The sequence below is a fragment of the Onychostruthus taczanowskii genome, unplaced genomic scaffold (genome assembly GCF_017590055.1).
Source record: "Onychostruthus taczanowskii isolate IOZ18803 unplaced genomic scaffold, ASM1759005v1 scaffold13, whole genome shotgun sequence".
NCBI lineage: Eukaryota > Metazoa > Chordata > Aves > Passeriformes > Passeridae > Onychostruthus > Onychostruthus taczanowskii.
The window spans coordinates 6,070,078-6,090,044 of NW_024498462.1; the positions used below are offsets into that span (position 1 = coordinate 6,070,078).

At 36.1% G+C, this 19,967-nt stretch overlaps 1 protein-coding gene across 7 annotated transcripts in view; it reads right to left on the bottom strand.

Annotated features, from left to right (window-relative positions):
* Positions 1 to 284: 284 nt before the first annotated feature.
* Positions 285 to 19,967, bottom strand: part of STAG2 (stromal antigen 2) — a 74,213-nt gene continuing 54,530 nt past the window's right edge. For 2 of the 7 annotated variants that reach the window (XM_041396760.1, XM_041396761.1), the window contains exons 19-34: positions 19,550 to 19,753; positions 17,954 to 18,024; positions 17,560 to 17,647; positions 17,376 to 17,456; positions 15,290 to 15,382; positions 12,744 to 12,918; positions 12,150 to 12,289; positions 10,933 to 11,034; positions 9,174 to 9,322; positions 8,507 to 8,635; positions 7,957 to 8,162; positions 7,368 to 7,557; positions 7,170 to 7,283; positions 6,214 to 6,340; positions 5,810 to 5,887; positions 3,392 to 4,645 (exon numbers count right to left, since the gene is read on the bottom strand). In XM_041396760.1, the coding sequence (XP_041252694.1) occupies positions 4,445 to 4,645; positions 5,810 to 5,887; positions 6,214 to 6,340; positions 7,170 to 7,283; positions 7,368 to 7,557; positions 7,957 to 8,162; positions 8,507 to 8,635; positions 9,174 to 9,322; positions 10,933 to 11,034; positions 12,150 to 12,289; positions 12,744 to 12,918; positions 15,290 to 15,382; positions 17,376 to 17,456; positions 17,560 to 17,647; positions 17,954 to 18,024; positions 19,550 to 19,753 (2,148 nt within the window). In that variant the 3' untranslated portion in view covers positions 3,392 to 4,444. The other 5 variants (XM_041396767.1, XM_041396765.1, XM_041396762.1 and 2 more) reach the window with 5 other exon arrangements.

The window sequence follows — 19,967 nt, forward strand, 5'->3', positions numbered from 1 at the left end:
TCCTTGATATTAATCAGGCTATAGTTTGTTGTGAATCAAAGCAGCTCGAAAAATCCAGTATGTGTAAGAAGTGAATTGTATTGCTGTCCTGAAATGCCACACAAGGACAAGTGTATGGGAAAATTAGGAGGGATACAGAGGGGCAGATTTTAAAGGGGTGGTTTTTTAGTTATACTGAAATTAAAGATGGGGATTTATGACCTCTAACACACCACAGGAATCAGTACCACATCATCCAAAGGAGAAAAAAACCAAACAAACAAACAACAGCCATCACTAACATCTTACATATTGTCTTTGGTTGTTTAATATCAAGAAATACTTTTTACAGCATATGTGGAAACTATTCCTTTGAAATTCATTCTGTGTCAATACCTTCCCTATGGCCTCTCTGGTAAACCAGAGGACAGGCTTCACCTTCTCTGAATAGTTTGTTTTTTTCTACATTTTTATCATCTCTCTCTTCAAAACTCCAATTTCTTCCATTTACAGGCTTTTGTACCAAAATTTAACTAGAACAGACTTTACATTGTATAGTGAAGGTATTTTTCTTGTATTATAAACTTAGAACTTACTAAAACAATTTTTCACAAGATACTATTGAACTTACAGCAGGATTTAGAGACAGGAATAATGAACATTTGCAATAATAATAACTAAAACGAAAACCAACCCAAAACTCCTTAGGTTACATCAGCAAGGATTAAAAGTTTTCTCCCTCTAAGATTTTAAAATCACTGCTTTAAAAAGTCTTGTACCAGAAAGGAGTTTTCAAATCCCAGCTAGAGGTGCTCAGTAGTTGAGGAGAGGGGAATGGGAGGGGATGTTTAGGGTTTTCCCCTCATTCCCTTGCTCTCTGGCCAATTAAGCTCAAAATGCTTACCAGGTGTATGATCAATTTATGGAATGGAAAGTAGCATACACATTTAATGGTATTTCCATTGGACTATGTACAGCATCTCCAATGTCAGAATCAAAAGCATTCTGAGTAAAATCAGATAATAGTTATTAGGAAAAAGAAACCAACAGAAAGGTTATTAATACACCTTTAAAAAATGTAACACAAAAATAATTAACCACTGCTTTCTTGGCATGTAAAAGTTCTATACAAATTTTAAAAATTTTATTTGCAGGTACTAACCTCTTCAAAAGCTCACTCTGTATTTACACTAATTCTTTTAACAAGTTTATCTCAAATTAAAGCATATTTAAAACAATCATGATTGCATTAACTTTTCTGCTTTAAATTATTACCCAATTAGTGCTTTATTCACATTTTAAAAACTTGTACAATTTATTACAAATATAAAACAGTGCAGTTTTTCATACATTATCCCAACTCTGAGACAAACACTTAAAAGACATGGAAAAAGATTTTGATTTCTATAAACATAACATTTGCATTACTCATACCCCTTTCTTCACTGTCCTCCCATAACCCCAATTTAAAAAGATCAAACATACAACATACTGTAGGTTTATTTTTATTCAAAAAGTTACTGTCTCAAGACATAAATACAAATCAGAAAACAGTACAATTAGGACAATAGAATGTGGAGGACAACAGGTTAAGGTAAATATATAAAACATTTTTAGCTGGTTGAAAACAAAGCTGTAAGAACTGCTTTCACAAAGAAACACTCCTTCAAGAGTAAGAAAAATCAACTTAAGTTTAAAATCATATATACAGTCCTCTCAGCAGTTCTATTAAATGCAGTGGTGTGGAAAACAATATAGGCAGTACTTTTAGACATGAGAGTATTTATTTATGTAAAATGAGTTAGGCAGATCTAGTTTTCATTTTGTTGTTACCCCATGACCTAGTAAAATAATTATATTTTATCATGATCCTTTAGATAATCTATGGTTTTTGGCTACCACAGCCGAATGTTTAATTTCTGAGTCTAAAAACAGGAAGCCTTTTTGTATTCACCCATTTGGGGAGATTCTTGTATTGCAAGCGTATTAAGGCATGGAATGATTAAAATAATATACCTCGAGAACTGAGAGACAACTGACAAAAAATATACATATGTAATATAAGTTAATATTTCCTTTAAAATGATGTCTAGCTGCCTAAGCCTTGCAAAATGAGTCAATGTCAAAATGGCATAGATCCACTTTCTGTTTTAGACCAAATTTAATTTATTTGTGAATGGACACAAAATGAAATTTAAAGCTTAGCTTTCAAAGAATATTATGGGTTGTTTATGAGTTTCTATTATCCAATCTAATTTACATATAGAGGAAATGTACTGTAACCTGTTAGAAGTATCTTTAACCTGAAGACTGCTTGCAAAGACAGATAGATAAAACAATATAAAATACAAATTTAAAAATCATTTTTAAAGCATGAATTCTCATGCTCTTCTATTTTTAAACATTGTTAAACTTTCAATATATTTCTGAAACCTCATAATTTTAAGTTGGAATTTAAAAGTAAGAAAAAACTAAACAAACTGCGCAATTATAAAATCAGCACCAATTTATATATATATATAATTTTATTTAAAATTTAGATCCCTATTCCCACACTCTAATAAGCTGTATAATTTTTGTTTAGAATTTTTCTGCAAACATACTACAATAAGCTTCTTTTATTTGGAGACAAAATACAGTGGCACTACTGGAAGGAATTTCACAACATTACATTTTTCTTAAAGGACAAGCAAACTTTCAGGGTTGGTAATGGGCAAGCAAGAGTGAAATCTGTTACGTTCTGGTAGCTTATAGCTTATGGACCTTTCTGAGAAGGCTAACATGAAGCTTTTGGAATAAAAAGTGTGTTTTAGATTAAAAAGCTGTTAAAATTCTGCTTTATGTATTTTTTTCCATGATTAATTGATACAAACCTTCTGTTGCTGAAGTTTGCATTTAATTAAAAATACTGACAACTCTTCTGGTTCGTTCTACACTGTGAGAAAACCAATCCATCTACGATTACAGCTCATGGACGTGAACAGCAATCCAGCAGAGCTCATGATTATTTAGTATAGCCAGCAAATGTATAGAGAGGGGCTCAAATCTGTACCAAACACCTCTCAGACTGTTAAGATTAAAACTCAGAGGGAATACTTCTTATGATCCAGAAAGAAACTGATAGCACATAAATAAAATATTGAATTTTTTCCCAACAAAAAGTGTAGCTTATCCTCAAATTGTTTACTTGTCCTTTACATTTCTTTTTTCTTTCAGGCAAACAAAACTGCCCCTTCAATGCACTTGATCTTGAAAGCATGTCATTCTCCTTAGAGAAAAATCTGTTCAGAATTTCACTGTATCTACCACAATTTTGTATTGAAAAACTTCCTCTTCCACTTAGAAAATGACTTCACCACTGATTTATTTGCTGCTCTGGTATTAAAACATTGACACCCCAAGAACCTAAAAAAAAAGTTAGAAATGGTGTCAATTTGTAGTCTAATACACATTTAACAAATAACAAAGCAATTAGTATATAATTTAAGACACTTCAAGATATGTTAAGGCATTATTAAGTTTATTTTTCTTCCAAACCAGATTAACCACACTTCTGATTTAGATAATAATATGAAATGGGCTCCTCATTCATCAGAAATATTTTTCTCACACTTGAAATTAACTAGATCCAGTAGGAATAAAACCTGTGTTTTAAGTGTTTTAGGTAATAATTTCAAAAGAATTTTTAGTTAGGTGCCTAACTCAGACTTCTTTGACATTCTATCGGCACTAACCTGAAATCAAATGTGTTATTACCAGCTACTAAACCTGGGACAAAACACTCCAAACACTGGCTGCTGCTGTGTCTGTGATCACAGAAACCACAGGCCATCCCACATCAGCCAACCAGGACACAAATTTAACATTTCCTAGGAAATGTATTCACTCTGTCAGGAAGACAGTGAAAACCAAACTATCATCAGGTAAAATCAAACAACTGTACTTCAGGAGATTGTGTAACTAGGGAAAGGAAAAGTTTCCTGAAACAAACAATCAGCTTCCACTTCCCAGGTGACAACAAGCCATACAGCTTTCTATGTCAATGGAAGTATGTATGACCACTGATGTGCCAAAAAAACCCCAGGAGATCCAGATTTTGAGACTGTCCTAGCTTTTGTAAGGCTTTAAAAAATCAGCAAGAGCCAAAACAGACCAAGTTTTCATGAACCTTAACACTGCTGTTCATATTTATCTGTTTAGAAACAAATTTTTACTGTTCTTTGAATTAAATTCACTTTGGGTGCCTCCTACAACAGAGCACACAGACAGAACTGCCTCTGGTGCCAGCAATAACTGGGCACATCCGACTAGAGGTCTAGTCATAAGCCATGTGCATCTGAATAAATTAAACAGCTTTATTATGTCTACACCTATTAAAAACATGTGCAAAGCTCCAAGAATAAGGGACCCCTGAAATAACTTATATGAATAAAGCAAGTTAACTTTATTCTGAGAACTCCTGCATTTATGCAATGATTATTTGACACGGAACGCTGCCTGCCAGGCCGGGCTCTGGCTGCCGCGATTCCCGGGCCCGTCTCCCGCCCGGCCCCGCCCGCGCTGCGCTGCGCTGCCGGCGGCTGCCCCCGCGCGGCCGCTCCCGCGCACTGCGCCCGTCAGGAACCTCGACCTGCCAGAGCGGCCCCAGCCAGGGAGAGCTGCAAAGCTAAAAGGGTGCTCGAACCAGTTAAATGCAACCGGGAGAATGCCAAGGTTTCAGCATTGTCAGACTAAAAAGTGACTGGTACTTCACAGATCAGTCCAGGAAAAATCGAGAAGAGGAGGGCAAGAACTATTGTAAAACAGAATGTCAGAGAACAGGCGAGAGATTTTCTTGGTGTTAATTCAGGAAAAGAACACACAACAGCCAGACGCACAACCTAACTGATTCATTATTACTAAAGCAAAGCCCTACTGGTACAAAATATATGGATTTGCAGTTATAACAGTATTTCGGACTTCTTTCTCCCATGAACAAGAACAGGTTCACGCTGCAACAATACTGTAAAAAAATACATAACCATCTTCCAAATTCCACCAAGCTGTCCAAGATTCCCAGGAAGCCTTGTTGTACTGTCCTCTGCTGGCTTGTTGCAGCTTGTTATTTCCAGTGCAATTTTGTACCAGCTACCCAAGGTCAAAAATGGCTGCATACTTTACAAGTGGTTCAAGACAGAAGGAATCCCTCATGCAGATTTTTAAAAGAGAATAGAGACTGCAGATTTATCAAGTCGGATAAAAGGGCAACTGCAAGCAGAAACTACAGACTTCGGATGTTTTGGACCTAAAACTTTATATGGAAAGAAAAAATACCTCTCATCTCTATAAACAGATATCTGTATTATCTCTTATTTTCTCAATTATCTTACTTATGCACAAAAGTAAATATGCCAATCAAAAAAAAAAAAACACAAAATGCAAACCATCTAATGCTGACATTTGGTAATGACATCAGAGTCACTGAACTAAGCTCAGCATAACAGGAAACTTGCCTTTAATACTGTGTATGCACATTTCTTCATTTTCTAATGCTCTGCTATCAGCCTCTGCTAGAGTCTTTTCCATAACAAATGTGTTTCCTGCTCAGAATCATAGGCTTTTAACTTTTACATAGCTATATATAGCTATAAGGAACAAAAATCCCATAAAATTGCAAGAAACACTGACTATCCTAGAATGTATGGAGCTGAATTACTGTACCAGTCTGTCAAAATAAGCTAACAGTGACAACCTGATGATTGCATTCTTTCCATTTAAAATCTGCAGTAAAGAGAGTATGGCAACCTTAAGACTGATTTCCACTACTTTCCCCTTATGTAAGTTAACCTACCGATTCATCCATGATTGAAGCAGGGTCAAAGAAATCTGGTTTTAGTTCCGTTCGTTCTCTCCTGTTCTTTGACGGTGGCTTTAGAAAGCAAACAAACAAACAGGTTAAGTGCAATTTCACCAGAAAAACAGAGGTTTTACACTGTAGTCAGTGAAGCTGAACTCTCAAGGGGTAAGAATTCACAAGGGATAAATGTTATTAGTTATGGCAGGAAGCGTTGTTGTTTTTTGTATGGCAGTTGGAGCAGATGGCTCTTGTATACAGACAACAGCACAGCCCTTTAGCAATGCAGAAAGGAACCAGAATGATTTTGTTTTATAAAAAGAAGAATTTAATTCAAATATCCTACTTTAAAAGTGAAATGACAAATCCCAAGACCACTAAAAGAGAAGTAAATTTCTTACTAGGTCTATGTCCATGGTGTCAAAATCCATGCCTTCATTAAGATCTTCAATCCGCCCTTCTGATGACATCATCACATCTTCAACAATTGGCTCTTCATCATCTTCCATTAGACTTGTGCCACGTCGACTGAAACGAAAAGCAATACTGTTTAGCACTAAATCAAGTTACCTTCTATCTATTTAAAAAGCTAATGCTCAGTAAGGGACTCTCAACAAATGATAATTCCATTAGATAAAGCAGAAATGAAGTAATGAAATGAATGCACAACTACTACTAAAGAAAGCTGGTATTTAACCAGAAAATACTAAGAGAGCGTGGGAGAATGCCCAAGAAAGGTCAGTTTAGACAACTGTGGTACGTTGCAAAATGGGTATTCTGAGAAGGTGTGAGAACTGGTAAGCAGATCTACTCCATATCTAATTTACACTCAAGTGAGAAAGAACTAAAGTTTTGGCACTTAAAGAAAAATTGTTTCTGCCTTATGATAAGGCCAGGAAGAATGCCTTTGAAATAAAGTAGATGTATACAACCACGACAAATACTCCCACACAGTCCTTCATCCTCTCTCCTCATAAATTCTACATGAAACATCAGATCTTATGAGAAAACTAAGGAGTCATTCTAATTATACTAATTGGTGTCACTGTATTAAAAAAAAGCCACCCATGAAACTATGCTGCATGAAGTACTGGAAATAATCAAAAGTAGGGGAAAGACATAAAGCTCCTCAATACATGAGCCCCTCAATACATGAGCCCTCAACAACGCTCTCAACCATGCCCATGGTTTTTGTCTGAAATGTGTACTTTCTTTCTGTAGAACCACACTGTCCTAAAGAATGCAGAGAACTTTTAAACTTAGAAGATGTGTTCTTCTTGAAAGATACAGGCGTTACCACTGCAATTACAAACCCTCCCCTCCCTGACCCACTGAAGGAGCATCCCACTCCACTCACATGGCGTGTTGCAAGTTGCTTCTCAGCTTGACGTAGTTCATCGCTGCCCTCTCCTGTTGTTGTCGCGCGGCTTCTTCCTGTTGCCTTTGAGCCAACATCCACGTTACTTGCGTGCTTAAAAAGACCATTATTCTATTTTAAACATGTACTGGTTTTGTGTATGGACACTAACACAAGCAGACCTACTGGTGTACGTACTTGTAGTCGAGCGGCGGTTGGTGGTGCTCGGGCTGCATAGGATAGACACCCATGTAGTTCTCGTCGGGTCGCAATCTCTTGGGCTCCCTCATTATCGTGGAGGTGAGCTGAGGTGTCTGCATCATGACTGGTGTGTGCATTGACTGCTCCCTGTTCAGCCACATACTGTCACTACTGCTGCTTTCTTCAGCTGGAAGCAAACACAGGAAGAACACCCATGAAGTTTTTTTTCAAACTAGTTAAAAGGGAATGCTGAAACACAAACTGAATGCGTGATACAGAGAATCAATTGCTTTACTTTTTGCCATAAAGTCTTACATGTGCCTCAAAGGGCCTGGATTTATAATCACTGGCTGGAGCATCTCTATACTTTCCTATTGTATGACTCAACACTGTGTAGTGCCCTTATCTTCTTTTGTGAATCAAATGAATACTTTTCCCATTAAGACACACACATGATCAGAGGCTACCTGTTCTGAAAAAATACATAAAGGCATACCAATATAGCCACACTAAAAAAATATGGAACAATATGTTCAGTTTATATGAATATCTATTCTAGAAAATTTTAAGATGAGAGAAGTTCTACCTTCGGGTACTTTCCGCTTGCCTGTTGCTGGCTTTGTCTTCTTATTTCTTACTGTAGATCCTCGACTACTGATTCCACTGATCACTGACATGGTATCATCATCCCCACCGGCTAACAAAGAGTTTCGGTAGGACATGAGAGGAAGCCACACATCTTCTCTTCGTAGAGACATCTGAAAGGTCATGAACTTCTCCAAGTAAACATACCTTTAAATGAAATGAGAAATATAGAGATACAAAAATCTGTAACAAAATGTTACCATGTCAAGATAAGTAGCTACTGAAATTATCAGCCCATGTTCCTCATCTAGTTAACACAAAGTCCTGACAACAGCAAATCTGGAACACAATTTCTGTTTATCCACCATAAAATGAAAAATAATGATGATAAATACAATTTACCTTCTGTGAGTACACTTGACTACATTAGTGTGAACTTACCTTCATGTGTCAAAGATTCCACTTTAGATGAATACAATACACAAACATTTATTCTGATGAATGTCTTTTGTGCTTATCATTAAAAATACTACAAATATTAAAATACTTACACTGTTCTTTTGTCTTGTCTGAGAAGTTTCGAGGAGAACTCACTGAGAATATCGAGAAATGCCAAATTTAATGGTGGGTGGCTCTCACCTTGTGGATTAGGCTCCTTAAAAGCAAATTCTATGCCATCCCTAAGAAGAAATAAAAAATTACATCAGAAAAAGAACAAACAGAAGTTCAGAGCACTGTGAGCTACCAAAATCACACCCCTTTCCTTTATGTCAAGAAAGCAATAATTCCATGTTTCCATATTCCAGCAAGAAAGTGAACACTAGTTATTACTTGAACCTAGACACACTTTCTGTCATGGAATTTCTACCTTGCATTGCAGGTTTTCTGCATGAAGCCAACATGACCACCACTGACAATGAAGTGGATCTGTTCTTACTGTTATTGACAAGACATTCAAAAGGCTTTTTCATTATAGCATTGACACTGCTATCATTTACACGCTTATACAAAGAAGCTGGAGAACACCAACAACATTAAACATTTAGGTTTCACTCAGAGACAAAACTGCAGTCATCCCCTAATTAATATATGGGCTAAATCATCTCTAGGGTGGATGCACTTAGTATTAACAAACTCATTTTCAAAGACTAAGGAGATAATCTTATGTTAGTCAAGAAGTGTTTACAAAAATGGAAGTAATACAAAGCACACAATTACTTGTGTAACATAGCAATAGCTTCTCTTGTTTTCAACTGATCCAATCCAAATGTTAAAGCAAAACGTCGAGCAAGTTCCTTTATGCCACTGAATGTTGGTGATGATCTGTCAAAATTATAACCATTTTCTTGAATCATTTCATTGAAGAGCTGCATGGAATAAAAAGGGAATTTTTTTTTGTATTAAAAGATTATGTCAAAGTTTGGAGCAATACACAGAGAAGTTTCAGTTTAAGAGTATGTTTCACAGCTTTTTCCCCCCCACTCCTAATCTGACAACACCAAGAGACAAACATGGACATTTTGGACAGCAAGGTCAGGGCTAGTCTGGAAGAATCTACACCCCAGAGATAAACTTTGAAATGCGCTGATCAAGCGCTCAAACTGCAGACATAGTGGATGACAGATTTCAGTGCTTCACTAAATCAAGGTGTTCTAAATTCAAGAATACAAAAAATTAGTAGGATTCCCTAATTACATACACCAACACAGAAGAAATAAATTGGGGTGATCGTCACCTGATCTTTCCTAAAATACTTTGTCAAACTACTAGTTCCCAATTTTTTTTTGTTGTTCTTCTCAAAATACAAGTATAAAGAAGAAACTCCAAAATGGAAACGTATTCAGGGAAATTGCCAAAGACACCAGAAATTCTGTCACTGATTATGAGATTTTTAAGTACTTATCAATAGTTGTCAAAGCCAAATACTCTGAACTTCAGTCTTGTCTTTTCTTTGATCAATCCTTTCTCAATCCTACTGAATTCAACTACAATTCACTTCAGTAATATTTTTTGAAATTTTGTCTAACACACCCTTTACTCTTTTGTATTACAAAAAATAAAACAAAGAGTCTTTAGTTACATATTTTACACTGCAGTTCTACCAGCTACTTAAGAGTCATGCTGCCATCAAAACGAAAGGCCTCATTCTCCCTTGTTTTGGCAATATCCATACTGCTAAACCAGTCCTTAATTTAAAAAGGACTATTTCCATCTGGCCTTCACCAGGCTCAATATCCAGATCCACAGTCACTATGTAGCTCTATAACCTTTAGTCAAAAACCAGGGATAGAGAAAATATATTTGGGTAGATTTTCCTTTCATGGACAGCAGTAATATATGTTGGATTAGTGTTCTGGAGATATATATCTCTACTGTTCTGAGCCTGTGAATAAAATCCATGCAGATGGTTTATGTGAGCAGATGCATCAAATGCTAACTTTAACTGAATTCATCAGGTGTCCACACAAACAAACTTTACTGAAGAGAGCATTAAGTTTTATTGTCAAATGTGTGAAGTCTCTACTAAACATTAGGAAACTACTAAAACTTCAAATTAATCGTCAGAATAGTTTAAAAAACCCAAAACCTAAACAAAACCCCCACAAAAAAAACCCCAACCCCCTACCACACAGGCAGGAAGCATTTATCTGCTCATAAACATGTAAACTGGACATATTACAACATATATCTGAATACTTTACTTAAACTATGATTTTAGAGTTGTGAAGGTTTCATAGAGTTACATTCATTTTGTACTTATTGACCTCTCCTACATTTTTTGTGGTACAATATTTGTTAAGTATAGGAAGACTTCTTCCAGTTTTTCACACAGTTGCAGAGAATGTGTTTCAATTTAGACCTACTTATCCCTAGTGCCCATAAAAATTTCATCATCAATATCTCAAACTAGTTACTAAACAACAGGACATCATCTACAGTATGGAATTTCATGCATAAAAGTACTGTAAACTCTTACCTGCTGCAAACTAAGAATAAGTGTTTTAGCACACTGGATTTTGTCTATCTGTCTTGTTTTACTCATTGTTTCTTTAATAATATCACCATAGTCATTGTAATACTAGGAAAAACAAACAAAAAGGTTAACTGTCAATGTTAGTTGAAAACATTGCAACTACTGAATTCTTCTGAAAACAAAATCTAGGATATGCTCTTTTAAAAAGAAAAATCAAACATTACCTAAAGGAAAAAAACCCCAACATGTTCATGATTACCAAAATTACACCCTAAAACACCTCCAGAATAATAATTGGAAAAAAAAACTAAATGCAAAAAGAATAAACCCACTTTTCATTCTTGCAGTGAGTATTACTTTAGAGGCAGAATGACCTATTTATCTTCAAGGCCATGACATATTTGTTAACAGCACATGTTCACCCCTTCAGGGTACAAGATTAGAATCTAATCTTTTTACTAACTCCTGTAACTCTGGTGGGGAGTTTTATTTTCTCTGCTGAAAGGATGCACTTACAGACAGCATCACAGGCATAATTTGTCCAACAACGACAGCTGTCTGTTCAGTTTTTTAAGTATTTCAGGTTTAAGAAAGACCCAATTAGTTCTTTGGAGAATCAAAATATATGTAGGGCACTCAAGACAGATAAAAGCAGGCTGCCGAAATTGTAAGTTTTTAAGGTAATCACAAAGGAGCAAAGCTTTATCATGTTCACAAAATGAGAACTCATATTAGTGTGCAGCTGTGAATCCCATGAGCCAGGAGAGGTTTTTATATTTAAGTAAGATTGAAACAGATATATGGGGAGAGGGGACTCAAATTTTACTTCTCTTCTACAAAGTTTAAACTTAAATTATTGGATGAGACTAGACATTACGGAGTTGATCTTGGGAAGAACATCCTCAAAAGGCCTACTAAACTATTAAGTGAATTAAAAATACACCATCAATCAGAACAAGAAAATAAAACTAGTAAAAACAACATTAAAATAATTAGTTCCCCTCCTTGGTCCCTCCCACACACACAACACTGAACTGTAAATCTCATCTCAGTAATTTTTCTCCCTACATACAAAAACGGTACTAGAACTCTGGAGTACCGAATTCTTCACATTTTGAACCAGATATCTTGTAAGGTAAAAAACAAGTAATAGTTAAAAATCCCACAACTACTGTATTTTAGTAGTTTTATGAAGTACCACTACTAAGCTTCAAATTTACCTTCATGTATTGCTTGAAAATGTCCGCGGCTGTGTTCATTTCCACCACAGTGTACACAATGAGCTTACAGAAAGCTGCAAGCAGGTTTCTTCTTTTGTGCAACGCTTCAATTTTGCTGGCTTCATCATCCTGCTGTCCATCTAGAAAGAGTTCAGAACAGGAATATTGTCAGGTTTAAAGACTCTATGTTTAAACATTTATATATAAAAGGGTTATGGGCTAGTGGTCATGATTCAGAAAATCAGATCTCAGTTCTGATGGCAATGTACTTCACTGTCCACTGACATGTCTGTTACCCTGATACAGAGATAAATATTTGAGCCTATTTAACCAAACCTTTATTGCAACTATCCTACATGTTCCCAATACAGAAAATCCTTTAATCAGCTGCTGACATTCAAAAGCCACACCTACCTCTGTGCACATGCACACCTCTCAATGACAAAACAAAATAAAAACAAAAAAACAACGAGGCAAACAAGAAAAAACCCAAAAACAAAATACCACCACCACGAAAACCCAGAAATGCACAAGGAAACAAAGATATTAGTTAGAAAACAAAAAATAAAAAGGAAATATAAGTTTTGTACAAACCCGCACTATTATTATCATCATCCTGATCAATGAAGACATGATCTAAAATAAAACTGAGTAGTTCAGATTGCAAGGAAGAATCAGGAGTGTAAACAAGTGGCTCCAACATGTCACGTCCTCCTGTCATAATCTGATGGCTGAAGATCATCAACACATCACACAGAATTGTGAAAGCCTGTTAAAAAGAAATCTTAATAAATACTTGCTTGGAAAGTGGATTTTGTTTAGAATAATGTATTTGCAATTGACAAAATACTCAAGATCTCAACAGTGTACACAGGCCACTGAAGCCCTATACAGATACAAAGGCCAACTAAAGTCAAAATGTGCATAGCTTCACACAGCAAGTTCCTGTATCAAGAAGGATCTCCAAATAAAAACACTGCACAGATGATGCCAAACTAAATGTGAAAATATTGCAAGACTAAAACATGAGAAGCCTGAAACTCCCAAATTCAACCTGATGGATACTCATTAGGTCACTAGAGAACTTTGTGGACTTTGACCATAGTACAATCTCCTTTTTAGTCTTTTCTTCAAATTGTTTCAATCATGCTTGTTTAACATACAGCAGCTGAGATTATTCAATCCCTTTAAATCCTAATGTCCAAAAATCTTAAGTGCAACCAACTTTTTCTTTTGCTGGCTAACTAGTACATCTGATATCAGATTTAAATGTCTGTACTCCACTGCTCCAGAAGGTTTAAATGTCTTTGTACAGACACAGAGACTGACGTTCTTCACACTAGCAGACCAAGGCAACAAGCTCCTCAGTGCTGCACCTTCTCTTTGGCTCTAATCTCCCGCGTACTCCATGAACAGGTCTGTTCTCTAACTCCTCAAAGTATTACTATTTCCTGGTCACAAAAAACACATGTGCTCCTCTGATGTCCCTTGTATCCTTTCAAGAAATTAGAGAAGGGAAGTGGGACCCACAGGAAGTGGAGCATTGTACCTATGTGACAGGTGCCCTGTGTAACTAGGCAGCTCCGGTTTCTAGAGTGTTCACCAGAGTCTGAGAGTCATACAGCCTTAGAGAGACCTACTCAGAGAGCTTCAGTAATTTTTTTAACTAGCACTTGCACACCCTACACCTTATGACTATTACACTAGATAGCTCTTTGACACAGAACATACCTATTAAGCTCCAGGAATATTCTTGTTCTAGCAAGAGTTTCAAAAGCTGCAATTGTGAGACTCAGTGGACCAGATTTTCCACTTTAACCAGGTTATTATTATCTTCAGCAGCAAAAAGGCTACTGGCTTCCTTTATCTTTAATTAAACTGTCTACCTAGAAGATAATCTGGTCCTTCCCCTGTAGAGGCATACTTCATTTTCTTTCATTTTAGCATTTTAAAGATTGTTAAAGGCATTTACTTAGAATTAATTCTGCTATCAGTAACCTGTGCTCTTCACTGGAACCTCAAAGTCCTATGAGTGTCCTAGCCAAAGAACTATTTGCCCACAGACTGAAGAGACTCAGCCCCTACAGCTTAATTTTTTATTTTTTTTTAACTCTGTTATCCTCAGAACTCAGGACAAGTGTTTCCCAATGTCTCTTCTTTTTGAAACAGAAGCAAAAACTAAGGACAATTCCCAAAACCTTCATGCCAGCATTTTGAAAAAGTCAGGACTTCTGTCTCCTCCTGCCTGAACTGTCATGAATTCCTCACTCAAGCTCAATATCTACATTTTTTATGTCTGAAACATTTAAGAACTTCCAGCTAAAAACTCTCCCCCCATAGGGCAACTGTATGAGGGACTAACTATAAAACTGCTCACATCTTTTCCAAGTAGTGTATCATTGCTGAGGCTTCCAAGCACTTGCTACAGCATCTCAGAACAACACTATTACCAACAGAGCAATTTGAGACTGTTCCTAAAGGTGACTCCAAAAATTTCCCATTTCCCAACAATAAACTCTCCTAGGTTACAGTGACTACTTTGTGCATGTATAAACACATACACATTCATCTTAAGTAGTCGTTTTTTATCATCTGATTTTGAGATGCCCAAATTCTTGGGACTCCGGAAAACTGAGGAATATATTGTGTTATGAAGCAACACAGAGAAAGAAGAGAAGCTGCACATGCATACATTCAAAGACAAAACAAAAAAAAACCCTTTTAAATAAACTGCCATCCTTAGCCAGTTTTGAGGCTATGAATCCACAGCTCCACAGGAGATGTGGGTCATTAGCACATGGTAAGCAAGAGGTTTGAAATGGAACTCTCACTCAGCTTATACCCAGAGGCTTCTACAGAGCACCTGCAGAGTCATTACTTAAAGTAACAAAAAGCTCCTTTGCATAAAACATTATGCTGCCTAAAATTACTCAAAAGAATCAAGTTTAAATTGATTCTGAAATCCTATGTACATGAGGAGGACAAGCGCACAAGTACCATGGGCACTGACACTCAAAGGGCAGCCTGAACAGCCAGGACATCACGTTCCCACACAAGTGCCAAAAATATTACCAAGAGGAACTTTTCAGCTGTGTTAAAAGTACAGTATTACAAGACTCCAAGTAACAACAGCCACTAACCTGTTCCTTAACAGCAGTATTTACATTGGTCAGGTAGTGTTGACAGATTTGACAGAACACTCTCATCTGCTTCTTTAGACGTAGAAGATCCTCCTTTGAAGAGAATGATTTCATGTAACAGTTTTACTTTTTCAATTTTATAGTCCCATACAGTGCATTCACTTTCACAGAGCATTCCACCACAGACCTTAGTGGTAACACTCAAGTCCACTACATTATTCTAAAAAATCACCATTACAAATAAAATTAGCAAGTAGCAATTTCCTTAATTTTGTCATTCTGTGTAGCACAGAAGAGATGGCAGTTGGGATGAAAATCATATTATTTTATAAAAAAAGTAGTAACTAAAGAACCTGTTATGTAGGAGCAGAAAATAATCTCAATAAGGGACCACTTTTCCATTAAGTTCTTTTCATTCCTGCTGAAAGTATTACAAATTACATTTTGCTGCAAAACAGCTAGGTTAATCTTCATTTCTAAACTAACTTGTCAGTATTTAGCTCATCTTCTGCCATTAGGCTTGTGATAAATCTTGAATCACAGTTACAAAAACCTCAAGACTGCTGTTTACCCTTTAAGGAATAAGGTAACAAAACCTCCAAATCCTTCACACACCTACGCCGCCTCTCAACAATCTGTGCAGCCACTTCTTATCAGGTATTTGGGGTTGGAAATGTTAAAAGCCATTAAAAACACAGATGGGTAAACTAACCAGCCAGTGGTGAAGTTCATATTCATCTCTAACACCTTCAGACTATAATTACTCACTGGACTAAAGAAGTCTCAACAGATAGGGGAAAACCACAGTAATCTGATACAGGTGTTCTCTGTTATAAGATCATTAGTATGAGTTACACAGCATGATTTTCCACTCCTGCATCTACCAGAAGCTCAAACTACAACATCCTAAAATAAAATTTAAAAAAATTAAAGGAAAAATGTATGTATCCTCACATTAAAATGAGAGTATTGTAATAATGGATTATTAATTACTCATACACTATTAATGTCATGAGTTCTCTTTGTTTTCTCCCTAGTAAATTGTGACAGTCATATACAACTTTTTTTTTTTTCCTGTATTAATTACAGGCATGATAATCAAAGTGTTTGAAAAACCTGAAGAATTTACTTGTCTCCCCTCTGACATAAAGAAAGGTGTGTTAACAGTAACTCCAATAATGAAGTGCAACTCCAGCACAGATTTCCAGTAAAAAAGCACTCTTCTTACAGGAACTGCAGAAAAAGTATGTTTGATTACAGGGATTACATTTTTTAATTTTAGATAGAGAAATCATTAAAATGTTTCAGCACTTACAAATTCCATTCTAAACAAGCTAGGCCTTTTCAAAAAAGCCTTTTTTTGTTTGGCAGTTCACACAGTGAACCACCTAATCAACCTCTTCAAGCAATGCTTGATACAGGAAACCTTAATCCTTTCTCTAAGATTTTTCAAGAAGTGAAATTAGAAAGATGACACTTGCCAGAGCTTTGCCCTTCAAGATTACTATACTTAGAACCAGAACAGGGCCTCTCATCATTCCCTGAAAAAATCTGAAATTTAACTTAATCTTCACATCTCTATTTAACAATAGATTTAAGACTGATTAAAGATAAAGTAGGATTGTGACACACTGAGCAATAAGAATACTATGATAGTGTAAAAATTCTTAGATCTCACCAACTTGCCACTGATACTACAAGGTTTCTAAATAAATCCAAATCAACTACCTCAGAGTAGTAAGATTAACTATTCTGTGTTTGGTAACTTCCATTCTACCCCTTCTTGGCATTGCTACTGTGGCTGACAGGTATCATGTTTATTTACTATTATTTTAAAATTCAGTCAAATTAAACATAATACTGACATTTTAATAAAAACAATTAAAGGAAGTACTAGGCTTGTAAAAGTAAAGAATGTGACTACTGAAACTATTAATTCAGAAGAACTTATTTAATAAGCAGGATTAGGTAGGTATCAATATAAAGAAAATTCCTAGTTTTAATTAATTCCATCACAGTTCTCACTTGCTGACACTGCAGCTATGTACAAATGTTTATTTACTAATACAACAGCAACAAGGCATACCTTTGTGGAACTGCTTTCAGTAACTTTTGCTAGCTGCCAAAGGATTACATAATGAGTACACTGCAGTGCATGAATAACAATCTGAAATCAAAAGGACAAAAAGCATTAGATGACAAAGTCCAATAAAAGACAACAAAAAAAGCTATTTGTTGTTGTGCCTAAAGAACACATTTTAACTACAGACCTGCTCTGGCATGTCTCCATTTTCAATGCCAGTTTTCAATAGCTTGTAGTTGCAGCCAAACAAGTCCCATCTTGATAGGTCATGAGCACTGGAAGCATTAGAAATGAAGCAATAAGTATTATTTAACTAATACTCTTCCTGCAATTTGAGGTTAACAACTACTAAAAGCTTAACTGGTCAAAAACAATTAATTAATTAATTACATTTTTAAAATTATGTTTAAAAAACCCAGCCACTGAATACCTCACCACCCAAACCAACACACACACAAAAAATTAAAAAAAATCCCAAAACAATACCATGAAGTTGCATTAAAAAGTAAGATGCATCATATTAAAAACAAACAATTTTCCCCACCACAAACTTTGACAGACATGTGCAGAAGCCTACTTACTTGTGAAAAGCAGTGATTCTCTTCAGTGTTGACAAGACTTGATATGCATCATCTTCATCAGGTTCCTCCCCCTATTTAATAATCATACAGTGAGATATCTCAAGCAGTGCAGTCTCAGTGAACTGGGGAACTTAATAAAACGAAACACACACACACCCCCAAACTGGGGGCAGGAGAGGGTGCGGACCTGATTCTAAATTATTGATAAATTATTCATCATGTCACATATGCTTTCAAAAGAGAGAGAGACAGGGCAGCCAGCAGTTCACATCTAGAAATGGAGTCAATGATGTTCAATGTCTTTTCCAACCTCCACAATTCTAGGATTCTATAAAATAACGGCTGAGGGAGAGAGAGGAGGAGGGGGGCGGCAAGGAAGGAGAAGGGAGAAAAAAAGTAAAAAGCCTAGGCTAGTGAAATGCAATGTATAATGTAGGTGCTTCTATTTTCTCTGAAGAATCCAGCAGAGGCCACTGTCAGACAAAAGACACTGGACTAGACGGGCCACAGGTCAGTACTTCAGTCTTACTTTAATCACAGAAAAAAGTCTTTTGAGTGAGGTAAGGGAACTGGTTTGTTCTAATCTTCCCATAAGCTCTGACAAACTTGCATTTAGTGAAAAAAGAGTAAAAATCAAAGAGTCAAAAAAGTATTTGTACATAAGATAAACTATCTGAGGTCAAGAAACTGCTCCTTAGTCTAGCAGAGATAATGCAAATTTTACTATTCTGTAGTTGCACAATCTATCAAAGAACTAAGGATTTCAACACTTCCACCAGAGTATTTGCCTTTTTCCTTCAAGCCAACTTCTGACATCTCATTTCCTTGCTTTACCTCTCATTCTTTCTTTTTATCACAAAGGGAAACAAATGGGCACATTTCTTGTTTAGGATTTCTAGAATGGAGTTCTAGTTCAGGACAACAAGCAAGAGAAAAAAGGAGAGCCTGACAGACTACATGCATCTAGGAAATGTTAAGAATGAAGCTGTCAAAAAGACACTTCCTATGCTCCTCACCACAGATGAAAAGGAGAAACAAATTTTGTCTGAATGTCAGAGATCCCACATAGTGAAGTTAAATACTCCATCAGAAGATTCTCACTTCTGAGATCAACACAGTGTGGGAACAAAGTTATTTTTGATCTGCTAACTGCATCTGCTTGCATTCAGGAAGGGAGGGGGAGTGTTTTCTAGAGATTTTGATATTTAACAACAGCAACATGCAACCACAGGCAAGACTAGCAACAGTAGTACATCTGAGGAGAATCCTAGGGGAGTTACAATACTACAACTCTCAAACATGTAAGCCTCAAAAGCTAAGAGTAAAAAGTTTATGTATTTAATTGTTTATCTGAAACTTATCTCGAATTCCCAAAGGACTCTTGTCAAAAGGAGACCAAAATTAAAGACTCACTAGAAGAACAGTCTGTGTTCACACTATCACAGCAGTGACACTGTTGTATTATTGCACTTGACTTAAGAGTTTTGAAAACCAGAGGGAAGCTCCCATCCCTAGCTCTGACTTGCAGAGAAAGATAGAAAAACTACTGAAAATATTTACAAGGGCAGGAAAAGGTGATCTTGCACATTAAAATACCTCTTGCAGGAAGTCCTCAAGAAGTCGATTAAACTTGTCTGCCAATTCATCTATTAACTGACTTCTTGCAATGTCAACCCTGTTAAAAATTGTGAATTCTTCATTACAGAGAGCATGGTAGGTTTTTGAACAGGCTTCCAAAACATCTATATCTGTGTGCTTCTCCACAATATCCCGAATTTGTCGCAGTAAGGCATCCAAATGCTACAAGGAAGACAAGCCAAAGAAAAAAAGATGTATTCGTATCTATATATACACACGCAAATATACACACGCATTTTTAATAAACCTTAAAGAATTTTAAAAGATAAATTCTGTTTATTACTTTTGTAACTATGATACAGAACACAAACACCTTCTAGAAAATCAGTGAAGCTTCTGAGAAATTAAGTCTATTTATCAAAAATTAAGTTGGAGC